The sequence below is a fragment of the Nanorana parkeri genome, unplaced genomic scaffold, assembly GCF_000935625.1.
Source record: "Nanorana parkeri isolate BGI_ZX_2015 unplaced genomic scaffold, ASM93562v1 scaffold499, whole genome shotgun sequence".
Classification (NCBI taxonomy): Eukaryota; Metazoa; Chordata; class Amphibia; order Anura; family Dicroglossidae; genus Nanorana; species Nanorana parkeri.
In genome coordinates, this window is record NW_017306767.1 from 975937 (window position 1) to 988814 (window position 12878).

The 12878-nt window shown below is 49.2% G+C and overlaps 1 protein-coding gene across 1 annotated transcript in view; it reads left to right on the forward strand.

Moving 5' to 3' along the window:
- Positions 1 to 5099: 5099 nt before the first annotated feature.
- Positions 5100 to 12878, forward strand: part of EML1 (echinoderm microtubule associated protein like 1) — a 90256-nt gene continuing 82477 nt past the window's right edge. The window contains exon 1 of the mRNA XM_018561085.1: positions 5100 to 5417. Within this exon, the coding sequence (XP_018416587.1) occupies positions 5360 to 5417 (58 nt within the window). The 5' untranslated portion in view covers positions 5100 to 5359. The remainder of the gene's footprint in view (positions 5418 to 12878) is intronic.

Sequence of the window (12878 nt, forward strand, 5' to 3'; positions counted from 1 at the left end):
GTGAACATAACCTCAATTCAAGGCATTTAACAAAAATATACAATGAGCTATTTAGGAATTAAAGCCATTTTAATACATTGTTTCCCCCATTTGCAGAGGCTCTGAAGTAACTGGATAAACAATCGGAAATATTTGACAGGGAACCAGGGGTGCTGCTCCTTACCAGGCTCGCCAGTGGTGGCGTAGGGCACTGGGTTCTCCTTCTCCTGGCAGGACACCTGGCGCCGGACACATCCGAGACACAGGCTGCGTGCGCGTGCGTAACGCGCCACTCAGCGCTTTCAGGTGCTCGCCTGGCTGGGGGAAGTCCCCAGCACACACCATCTGCCACGTCAGCCCTGCCATTTGCTCTTGTTTAGGGAAGCTTCCTGGTCGCCTCGGCAACCAGGAGGTGGTCCTTTGTTTCCCTGGGTATTTAATCCAGTCAGAGCCTTGGCATAGTCCTGAGTTATTCGACCTCTATGGTGTGATCGCCCAGCCCCCTGTGTGTGAACCTGTTGCTTCCTGAACCCTTGCATGAACTCCCGTTATCGACCCTTCTGCCTGCCTTCTCGCTTCTGAACCTAGCTGCCTGCCTCGACCCGGACCTGCCTACGCTTTTGGATTTCCCTCTGTACCTCGTTCTTGGACTTTTTGTCCCTGCCAAGGGGTTCCACCCACGGCCCAGCCGTACACCCGTGACAATATTACAATCATTGTTTTTAATATTTTGTTAAAAGTTATTTGCAGTCAATGTCTTCCTTAAATATGGAACCCATAAAAATCATCACATGCTGGATTTCCATCCTAGAAATGCTCGTGAAGGCCTTCACCGCTGCTGTCTTCAATTGCTGCTTGTTCAATTATCTTTCGACCCTGTTCACACCTTTACGTTTTGTCGTACGTTCAACGCTCTATGAACGCTCTACAAAACGTACAAACATGAAAATCCCATTGTTTTTTATGGGTATGGTTCACACCTTTCCGTATTTCTGCCCGTCTGAACGCGCTACAAAACGGCCTATGCCCAAAGAAGTACATGTACTTCTTTGGGGCGTTTTGGTCGCGCGTTTCTATTGGGATACAGCCAAGTAGCCCTATAGCGAATGGCTGTAAAAACGCGCAACACGAAACGTGCGACAAACGCGCATATTCAATACGCCTAGGTGTGAACCCAGCCTTCTACTTTCGGTTTTATCCTCATCAAGTGAAATGTACGTCCGGTTGTGTTGAGGTCAGGTGACTGACTCAACCACTGAAGAATATTCCATTTCATATTGCTCCTTGGGTTGCTTTCACAGTATATTTTGGATCATTGTCCATCTGTACTGTGAAGCCTTGTCCTATCAGTTTTGCAGCATTTGGCTGAATCAAACCAAATAGTATAAACAGTTCAGAGTTCATCCTGCCGCATCTGTCCGCAGTCATATCATCAATAAACACTAGTGACCCAGTTCCATCAGGAGCCATGCATGCCCATGTCACAACACTGCCTCCAACTTGTTTCACACATGATGTGGCATGCTTTGGATCGTTTCTTCTCTCCTCTTTGTTCTTTACTTCTCATTGTTCTGATACATCTTGATGTAAGTTTTGGCAGTTCAAAGAAGATTGTTCCAGAACTGAGCAGATGTTTTTAGATGTTTTATGGCAAAGTCTAATCAGGCCTTCCTGTTCTCACTAGTGGTTTGCACCTTGTAAAAACTCTCTGAATTTACTTTCATGAGGTCTTCTCTCGATTGAAGACTTTGGCAAAGAGAAAAGGGAAACAAACCTCCTGGAGAATGTTTCCCCGTGGAAATAATTATGTGAGCACCCAACACAGTTGCCGTCCAAGGTTGTCCATACTCTTCAGCAGTGTGTTCCTTCTTTTCAGAAAGTACCAAATTGTTGATTTGTTCACTCCATTTTCTTTCTACACGAGGGTGCTGTGGCCCTCCTCCGCAGAGGAAGGGCCTCAAATCCTTGAACTCCCGAGGGTGCAAGGCTCCTGACAGGGGCAAGGTATCCAAGTCCACTTGGGCTGAAGCCAGGCAGATCCTGATCCTTGGTGATTAGGTAAAGCCGGTCCACCGAGTACTTGATGAGGGCTCTCCCGAAGAAAGATCCCCATGGGGACAGGCAAAAGACCTGAAGGCCAAAGTGCCTCCACTGAGACATTCAGGCAGGCCCTGAAGGTACCTACACCCTTAGTCAACTGTGGGGCAAAGTGCTATTGTTAAATAAAGTAAATAAGTGCCAAGTGTAGTACAAGGCAGGCCTTCCAGCCAAGATAAAAAATTGCACTGAGCTAGCCAAAAGGCCTGCCCAAGAAGTGCGTTACAGAAAAAAAGCTTACCTAGTGCCAATGTAACACAGTGGGGTCCCAAACCCATAGTGATTATCTGGCATCGCTGGGACAACACACCCAGGGAGCACAGCCCCGGGGGCTCTCTGCCTTTCCAGCCCATGGCCAGACCAGGTAGACCCATTCAAATTAGGAGGCACTGGGACCCACTGGGCCTTCTATAGCTGGATGGTCAATTCAGATTTGGTCACTCCTAATATTTTCTCTCCTCTCTTTGAAGGATAAATTGTGTTGTCTGTACCTAATAACGGCCTACTTTATGTGCATCAGACGACATAATGAGAGTTCTCAGCTTCCAAATGCAAATTCCACACTTGGAATCAACTTCAGACATTTTACCAGCTTCATTGTTATAAATGAAATGATGAGGGAACTGCCTACCCATGGCCACGAAACAGCTTGTCACTCAACTGTCATATTACCCTTGAAAAGGTAGGGAGTGGGACTATATAGAAAAAGGACTCTTAGACCCCATTCACACTGAGCGATTTCAGCGCCAAAATCGCTCAAACATCAGCTCAATGTAGCTTGTCCAATGCATTTCAATGGAGCTGTTGACATCTCATCGCTCAATGTCGCCTGTAGCTTGTAGCTCAAGCGTGTCGCTTGAACATGACCTATTTTTCGGGGGATTTTGTGCGATTTGGCCCCAATAGACTTCAATGGTGTAGCTCAATGTCGCAGGTGGGGCCAGTGATGTAAGAGGAGGCGGGGCCCGTCGATTTTGAGCGACATTGTCGCGCTACAGAAGTGTCACTTTTGCACAGAAATATAAGCAAGAACATAAGCAGGAAACAGGAAGAGGAATTATGTCACATCAAGACCGCTTTTGATTGGATACAGCCCAATGCAACAGCTACGAAGTCCATGCCAAAAGTAGCGCTACGTAGCGCGACAATATGTGCACTGTAGCTCAAAGTCGCTCAGATCAAATCAGCGCTGAAAAAGTGAATGGGGTCTTATCCGCAAACCATTCACTGCATTAGGATGTAAATAACCTCATGTAACCAGTTTCCACCGGCGTCACGGATACATGTGGAGTTCCGGAAGTGGGATTTCTTCTCTGGCACTCCATATATGTGGCATACGCTTGATCCTGCACCCCCAGCACTGAGACCAAACTGTCACTGACAGCTCCTAGTCTCAGACTAATGATTGGGGGTCAGGAGGATCTGATCCCAATCGTGATCACTGGTGGCAGCGGTCACTGTGAATAGAAGCCACACCTGTACTTCCCCCCTCTGATACATTGTATCATTTTCTCCAGAAGAGAAGTCTTTGAAAAAGAGTCTGTTGAAAAAAAAACAATGAATAAAGATAAAACTGCTAGATCAAGGCGTCATCTAGGTTAGTGTGATGCTGGACATCCATGTCCAAAAACAAAAGGCAATTATTCTATTGACTTTTGTGGAAGGAACTGGTCTGAAACATCTTGGCCAGTGACTGCAACCAATCAGCTGTTCAGGTGTTCTGTCAGAATACAATAACCCGGCGGGAGGGAGTCCCCTATCCATGATGCTGGCATAAACGGAGGAACCGAGAGTTTCACAAGAGTGTTGAAAAGTAGGAGTTAACGTATGGTGGGGTAGTACTTAGAGGAAGTATGGTGGGGCAGTACTGAGAGGAAGTATGGTGGGGTAGTAGTGGTGTAGGGTAGTATTAAGAGGAAGTACGGTGGGGTAGTAGTGGTGTAGGGCAGTACTGAGAGGAAGTATGGTGGGGTAGTAGTGGTGTAGGGTAGTATTGAGAGGAAGTATGGTGGGGTAGTAGTGGTTTAGAGTATTATTGATAGGAAGTATGGTTGGGTAGTAGTTGTGTAGGGTAGTATTGGGGTAGTAGTTGTGTAGGGTAGTATTGATGTGAAGTATGGTGGGATAGTGGTGGTGTAGGATAGTATTCAGGTGAAGTACGGTGGGGTAGTAGTTGTGTAGGGTAGTACTGAGTTGAAGTACGGTGGGGTAGTGGTGGTGTAGGTAGTATTAATGTGAAGTATGGTGAGGTAGTAGTTGTGTGGGGTGGTATTGAGGTGAAGTATAGTGGGGTAGTAGTTGAGTAGGGTAGTACAGAGGTGAAGCACGGTGGGGTAGTAGTTGTGTAAGGTAGTATTGAGGTGAAGTACGGTGGGGTAGTAGTTGTGTAGGGTAGTGCTGAGTTGAAGTACGGTGGGGTAGCAGTGGTGTAGGTAGGATTGATGTGAAGTATGCTGGGGTAGTAGTAGTATGGGGTAGTACAGAGGTGAACCGGAGGTGTAGGGTAGTAGTAGTATGGGGTAGTACAGAAGTGAACCGGAGGTGCAGGGTAGTAGTAGTATGGGGTAGTACAGAGGTGAACCGGAGGTGTGGGATAGTAGTAGTATGGGGTAGTATGAAGGTAAACATATTATGGTGTAATAGAGAATAGCAGTAGTAGCAGTGGTGGTGATATTTAGTACTGTGGTGTGAAGTAGCATTGAAGTGAAGTATTGTAGGGTAGTAGTAGTAGTATGGGGTAGTACAGAGGTGAAGTATTGTAGGGTAGTAGTTGTATAGGGTAGTATAGAGGTGAAATGGAGGTGTGGGGTAGTAGTACTATGGGGTAGTATGAAGGTAAAGTCTTCTGGGGTAATAGAGAATAGTACTGGTGGTGATATGAAGTACTGTGGAGTGAAGTATTGAGGGGGTTGAAGTATCGTGGTGAAGTACTGTGGAGTACTAGTGAGGGGTATTATTGGGGTGAAGATCTGTGGGGGTGTTAGTAGTGTAGGGTAGACAGTGGGCGGAGTCAGAGTGCGGGCGGCGGTGAGCAGTCAGGCAAGAGTTAACTCTCTCCCGGGTGCCGGGAAGGGGGCGGGGCCTGTGGCGGAGCTCGGGATCTCCGGCCGGTGTCTGTCTCTCTCTGTGTTCGGATCGGATGTCTTTGGTGGGAGGCGGAGGAATATCGGGCGGTAGTCTGTCGGTAGTCTCTCGGTTGTCATGGTAACAGAGGGGGTCTGCAGGCCGGAGACAGGAGGAGGCTGCTGCTGAACACAGCGAGGGGATTCCAGGATCGGCCAGCATGGAGGACGGCTTCTCCAGTCTGTATGACACCACCTCCCTCTTCCAGTTCTGTAATGGTGAGTGTATACGGGGCACAGGGGGGTGTGCTGCCCGCCGGGCACTTTGACTGGACGGACGGGGCTCCGCAGACTTCCCGGGGGCATCAGCCTGGCACCCTGTGGGCACAGAGCATGCTGGGGGGAGCCTTAGTCTGGGACCCTCCTGGCACCCAGATACGTTGTCACACATGGCAGGGGCACATCATTGTATTAGCACCTGACTCTAAGGAGTTGGGCAGAGGAGGCTTCACAGACATGCCAGAGGCATTTCACCCCCTGGGCAGTGCTTAGGTCTATAGGACTGGCACCCTCTCACACAGTGGCAGACATTGCCTCACAGGGTATCAGTCTTACCCACCTGGCACCCACTAACGATACAACCCACTCCAATATATAACCTGAAAAGGCTTGCTAGGCATGCCAGGGGCATCAGCATTTCACCCCTGGGGCACTGCGTAGGTCTGTGAGACTGGCACCCAATGGCAGTGTGACACACCCTTATATATAACCAAACAAGGCTTCGCAGGCAAGCCTTAATCTGTAACCCTCCTGGCACCCATTTACGTTGTCACTCATTGCTTAACCCACATGACTGGGGCACATCATTGTTTTGACACCTGACTCCAAGTAGATGGGCAGAGGAGGCTTTGCAGACATGCCAGGGGCATTGGCATTTCACCCCCTAGGGCACTGCCTAGGTCTCTTGGACCAGCACCCACTTACAGTACAGCCCACCCTTATATATGATCCCAAAGGGCTTGGCAGACATGCCAGGGGCATTAACATCTCACCCGCTGGGTACTGTGTAGGTCTATGAGATTGGCATCCTCTGGCATTGTAGCATACCCTTATATATGATCCCAAAGGGCTTGGCAGACATGCCAGGGGCATTAACATCTCACCCGCTGGGTACTGTGTAGGTCTATGAGATTGGCATCCTCTGGCATTGTAGCATACCCTTTTATATGATCCCAAAGGGCTTGGCAGACATGCCAGGGGCTTTAACATGTCACACGCTGGGTTCTGTGTAGGTCTATGAGATTGGCATCCTCTGGCATTGTAGCATACCCTTATATATAATCCTAAAAAGCTTGGCAGACATGCCAGGGGCATTAACATGTCGCCCCCTGGGCATTGCTTTGGTGTATAAGACTGGTACCTTCTGGCAGTGTAGCCCACCATTCTGATATATAGGTAGAAAATACTCTGTTGGCATGGCAGGGTGTATTATGCATTGCCAGCATGCCATTTGGTGGGCTCCAGAAGCCCGGCACCATCCAGCGTAGTCCCACGTACCTTGGCAGGCATTGCCGCATAGACGCGCCGGGAGGCACGAGCATGCTATCCGCCTACCTGGCACAATGAAGTGCACGGGAGACCAGCACCTTCTGGCATCCGACTGCTCACCAATAGAAGGTCAGCTTGTGCTTTGTAGACACAACACTTGGCAACGAGTACGGCGCATCAGACTGGCACCGCTGCCGTTCATTCTCCTGCCGGCCTTCCAATACTCGGCTTAGTTACATAGTTACATAGTATTTGAGGTTGAATAAAGACATTAGTCCATCAAGTCCAACCTATTAGGATCTCATTCTAGGAGTACCTGTACCCCTGTATATTACCTGTACCCCTGTATATTACGGTCCCTTAAGAAATCGTCCAAAAGTTTCTTGAACAATTCCACATTATTTGCTGAAATCACCGCCTGTGGCAGTGAGTTCCAGACCCTAACTGATCTTACTGTGAAGAACCCCCTTCGCCCCTTGTGCTGGAATTTTTTTTCCATCAATTTTAGGTGGTGGCCTCTAGTTTTTGTAACAGAGTTAATTTTAAACAGTTTATCGCTAATGTTGCACCATTAAACATTTTGTACATGGAAATCATATCCCCCCTTAATCTCCTCACCTCTAATGTGAACATACACATAATGTGCCCGCAGGGAGTAGAACCCTCCGAGCCCGTCTTCATGCACACAATACCCCGGCTTTGCTGAGTATTGTATCACCCGCAAGTTTGTGAACCCCTCCCCCATCCTCATCTGGTTGTGGTAGGGGTTTCCCTTCCAGGGATTTGGCCGGGATCTGCTTTGGGTCATCAAAGCTCACCGGCCCCCTTTTTAGTTTTAACGGCGCACATGCTCTTAATGCGTTTTGATGAACTGCGCCATTCCAGATCTGTGATTGGAGCCATGTGCGGAGGTGTCACCGGTCTATGGCACATGGTGATTACAGGAACAATGCCATGGGGGCCTCAGCCCTTTACATGTGAATGTTGATGATGTGTCACCTCTGTGTTTGTAAACCCCGAATGTTCATGTTTGTAAATCTCAATGAATGCGTCACGCATCGTAAACCACTGACTTCATTCCTAAATTACTTCGTCATGCTGTACTATAAAGGCAACAGGCACTGCAGCAGCTGTTGTGGAACTACAAGTGCCATCATGCCTGTGCCTGCCAGAGTCTTGTAGACCTACTAATGCCATCATGCCTCTGTGAGTCATGCTTGTGGCTAACAGGAGGCATTGCAAGATTCCGACAGCCATAGCCATGACTCCCAGAGGCATGATGGCATCAGTAGTTCTACAAGACTCCAACAGCCACAGGCATGACCCCCAGATTCTTGCAGAACTACGAGTGCCATCATGCCTCTGGAAGTCATGCTTGAAGTCCCAGGAGGAATTGCAAGATTTCGACAGCCGCAGGCATGACCCCCCAGAGGCATGATAGCATTTCTAGAACTACAAGATTCGACATCCACAGGCGTGACTCCCAGAGTCTTGCAGAACTACGAATGCCATCATGCCTCTGGGAGTCATGCTTGTGGCTGCCAAGAGTCTCGTGGAACTACAAGTCCCATGAGCCATTGCAAGATTCTGACAGCCTCAGGCATGACTCCCAGAGGCATGATGGCATTTGTAGTTCTGCAAGACTCTGGGAGTCATGTGTGTGGCTGATGGGAGTCTTGTAGAACTACAGATACCATCATGCTTGTGGTCAGAGTCTCTTGAAACTACAACTCCCATGAGACATTGCAAGATTCTGACAGCCGCAGGCATGACTCCCAGAACCGTGATGGCAGTTGTAGTTCTACAAGACTCTTGACAGCCTCAGGCATGACTCCCAGGTGAATGCATGGAACTTGTAGTTCCACAACAGCCCAGAGTACCAAGGTCGCCCTGATTTAATACCCGCTGCTTTATTACATCTCAGTGCTGTTAATCTCCTGCAGCCTGTTTGGGGCAACTTTCTGACTATATGCCCCACTTCCATGGCTGCATGGCATTTCTCAGGGTGGGCTTGCTGATGGTGACAGCAGTGGACCATGTCTGTGTAATGTGTGTTGACACGGCCACTTGTAGCCTCCATTGGACGCCCATATGAAAAGGTGACAACACAGAAGCCCAATTGAGAGGCGGGGACAGAGAGTTGTCACTCTGTAGCAGGAAGGACCTGCCCAAGGATTACAAGGTTTTATTTTTATGACCTTAACATGTTAAAGCTTATACGAGATCTTAGTGGTTGGGTGTATATATGTTTTAATTGTTTAAAGTTGAAACTCCTGGCACAGCTGATATTTAAATATATTCATCAGTGACCACACAGTATATGCATTCACCTTGGGTGCACCAAATGCCTTTGCAAAGCCAGATATCATCCCTGTGCTGTACATAGCCTGTTCAGAGAGCGGAGCTGTGGGAGGGACCCTGTAGACCCCACCCACTACAGGCTGCCTGCAGAAAACTACAGCAGTGGGTGAAGACGAGATCAGTCACCCTGCACAAGGAGAGAGAGCAGCAGTGGGCGGTCTTTATTACAGGAGGGGGCGGAGACTAGACCAGTCAACCTGCACAAAGAGAGAGAGCAGCAGTGAGCGGTCTTTATTACAGGAGGGGGCGGAGACTAGACCAGCCAACCTGCATAAAGAGAGAGAGCAGCAATGACTGGTCTTTATTACAGGAGGGGGCAGAGACAAGACCAGTCACCCTGCACAAGGAGAGAGAGCAGCAGTGACCAGTCTTTATTACAGGAGGGGGCGGAGACAAGACCAGTCATACTGCACACGGAGAGAGAGCTACAGTGACCGGTCTTTATTACATAACGGGGCAGAGACAAGACCAGTCACCCATGATACACATGACTCTCTAGACAATATTCATTCTATCTGGAGTTCAGCTTTAAAAGCGACGGGCGTCTTCTCCAGTGCGGTCCGGCTACAAGTCTCCGTGCGGCACGCCGGCCTTTTGCAGTTGCACCAGAACTGCAGAGCGGAGCCGTGCCAAGAATTCCATTAGCCGGCGGTGTCTGCGAGGAAATGGAAGTATTTGTTGGCACAATAGGCCGTTCTGATGTCTTGGCATCAATACCAGTAGCGTTTAATAATTAAAATTTCTGTCGAATGATCAGCTGTGTATTGGAACCGGGAATCCGCTTTCGCTGCGTGCCAGAGATTCACACGCGGTCACGGCTCATCGCAGGAGGATTGTGCCAACGCCTTGCCGCCATGCAGACCGCCCGTATGGATTATTGCCGCTGTTCTGGCGTGACACATCGGGAGAGTTAATCCCTTTAATGTGATACACGGAGGAGTTGGAGTGCTCCCTGTGTTTGCACGGCGTGTCAGTTTGCTTCTGAATTAAGTGCGCTGCTAATGATGGAACTGCACACGCGTGTGGATACCTTTTGACAGCTGCTTCCCAAAACGCGTTCATGTCAAAATGTTTTTGCTGGAAATATTTCTCTAATTTTGTTTTTTGTTTTTTGTAGTTCCCATCAAAGGGTCACGTCAGATGTCACCAGGAGGGATGAACGACATTTGAACCCGATCCCGTAAGGCAGCGGTTCTCAACCTGTGGGTCGTGACCCAAAAGTGGGTCGCAACTCACTGTTGAGGGGGTCGCAGCATCCAATTCTGCAGCGCCAGGTGAGAGGTTCCTCAGCCTCCTCCTAACGCAGCAGTGTCAGTTAGCAGGAGGACAGCAGAGGCTGTGAATATAAAAGTGCCGCCATGGCTCCCTGGCTGCTGCAGCGACATCTAGTGGCCGGGGAGTGTGTACAGCGCAGGGCTTTTCTATTCACAGCCGCTGCTGTCTTCCTGCCTCCCATACAATGTGAGCTCTGCAGGAGGCGGGCGTCTAAGCAGTGCTGGGGCTGAGAAGGCTGCATGGAGAGAGAGCAGGCAAGCAGGTAGCAGGGGCTGGGGAGGGCTTGTATTGTGAGTGTGCTTCTATTTTTAATCCCAAGTCCAGCACCTTACTAATTCTGGAGTCCAGCGCTCCGTTGGGGGTCACCACAACTTGGCAAATGTTACCAAGGGGTCCCGGCCCTAGAAGGGTTGAGCACCACTGCCGTAAGGAAACTGTCAGTTCCGTCCCAATCCGCTGCGGCCAGGGCATTTCCCATCCAGTGGCTGTACGTAAACAAAGGGGGCGGGATTCTTGTGATATCATTGGCCTTATATGACCTCGTGGCCATGTTAGGTCACACAGCATGCCACTTGTTGCTGCAGGAAAGAGAGCTTCCTTCCAGGTTCGTGGGAACTCGGGGTGATACCAGATCATCCCTACTGAGGGCATCTTGTGATGTGGGCAACTCCAGCCCTCCCGCTGCTGTGGACCTACAAGTCCCATGAGGCATTGCAATACTAACAGACTCGCAGAGGCATGATGGGAACTAGAGGCCCAAAGTTGCCCACCCCTTCTAATATATGGTCAACTACATAGAGCTAATATGGCTATGTGACTGGGCTGGACAAATTCCAAAAGCCAGGTTGCCAATGCTGCTTGAAAATGACAGCCGGCACCAAACATTTGAGGTTTTCTCTAGTTGTAGTCAATCGAGCTGGCTCCTAAAACAAAATCCTGGCTCCTGGATTGGTCAAGACTGGCTCTTGAAGTCATTATTATTGGTCCACCCCTGCCATGTGGCCATATAAGGTCAGTGATGTCACCAGTACCTTGTCCAGTGACATCATTGACCTTATATGGTGATATAGAATCAATAACATTGATCTAATATGGACATGTGTCCAAAAAAGGTAAACAACCTCTTATAGCCATTTGGCCATATAAGATCAGTGATGTCACCAGCATCCTGTCCCATGACATCACTGACCTTATATGGTGATATAGAATCAATGACATTGATCTAATATGGACATGTGTCCATTTAAGGTCAATGACCTCATATGGCTATGTGGCCATATAGGGTCATATATATGTCAGCAGAATCCCGCCCCTTTGTTTATGTGCAGCTGCAATGTGGGGAAAGAGAGCGGAGCTGTGGGAGGGACCCTGTAGACCCCACCCACTACAGGCTGCCTGCAGAAAACTACAGCAGTGGGTGAAGACGAGATCAGTCACCCTGCACAAGGAGAGAGAGCAGCAGTGGGCGGTCTTTATTACAGGAGGGGGCGGAGACTAGACCAGTCAACCTGCACAAAGAGAGAGAGCAGCAGTGAGCGGTCTTTATTACAGGAGGGGGCGGAGACTAGACCAGCCAACCTGCATAAAGAGAGAGAGCAGCAATGACTGGTCTTTATTACAGGAGGGGGCAGAGACAAGACCAGTCACCCTGCACAAGGAGAGAGAGCAGCAGTGACCAGTCTTTATTACAGGAGGGGGCGGAGACAAGACCAGTCATACTGCACACGGAGAGAGAGCTACAGTGACCGGTCTTTATTACATAACGGGGCAGAGACAAGACCAGTCACCCATGATACACATGACTCTCTAGACAATATTCATTCTATCTGGAGTTCAGCTTTAAAAGCGACGGGCGTCTTCTCCAGTGCGGTCCGGCTACAAGTCTCCGTGCGGCACGCCGGCCTTTTGCAGTTGCACCAGAACTGCAGAGCGGAGCCGTGCCAAGAATTCCATTAGCCGGCGGTGTCTGCGAGGAAATGGAAGTATTTGTTGGCACAATAGGCCGTTCTGATGTCTTGGCATCAATACCAGTAGCGTTTAATAATTAAAATTTCTGTCGAATGATCAGCTGTGTATTGGAACCGGGAATCCGCTTTCGCTGCGTGCCAGAGATTCACACGCGGTCACGGCTCATCGCAGGAGGATTGTGCCAACGCCTTGCCGCCATGCAGACCGCCCGTATGGATTATTGCCGCTGTTCTGGCGTGACACATCGGGAGAGTTAATCCCTTTAATGTGATACACGGAGGAGTTGGAGTGCTCCCTGTGTTTGCACGGCGTGTCAGTTTGCTTCTGAATTAAGTGCGCTGCTAATGATGGAACTGCACACGCGTGTGGATACCTTTTGACAGCTGCTTCCCAAAACGCGTTCATGTCAAAATGTTTTTGCTGGAAATATTTCTCTAATTTTGTTTTTTGTTTTTTGTAGTTCCCATCAAAGGGTCACGTCAGATGTCACCAGGAGGGATGAACGACATTTGAACCCGATCCCGTAAGGCAGCGGTTCTCAACCTGTGGGTCGTGACCCAAAAGTGGGTCGCAACTCACTGTTGAGGG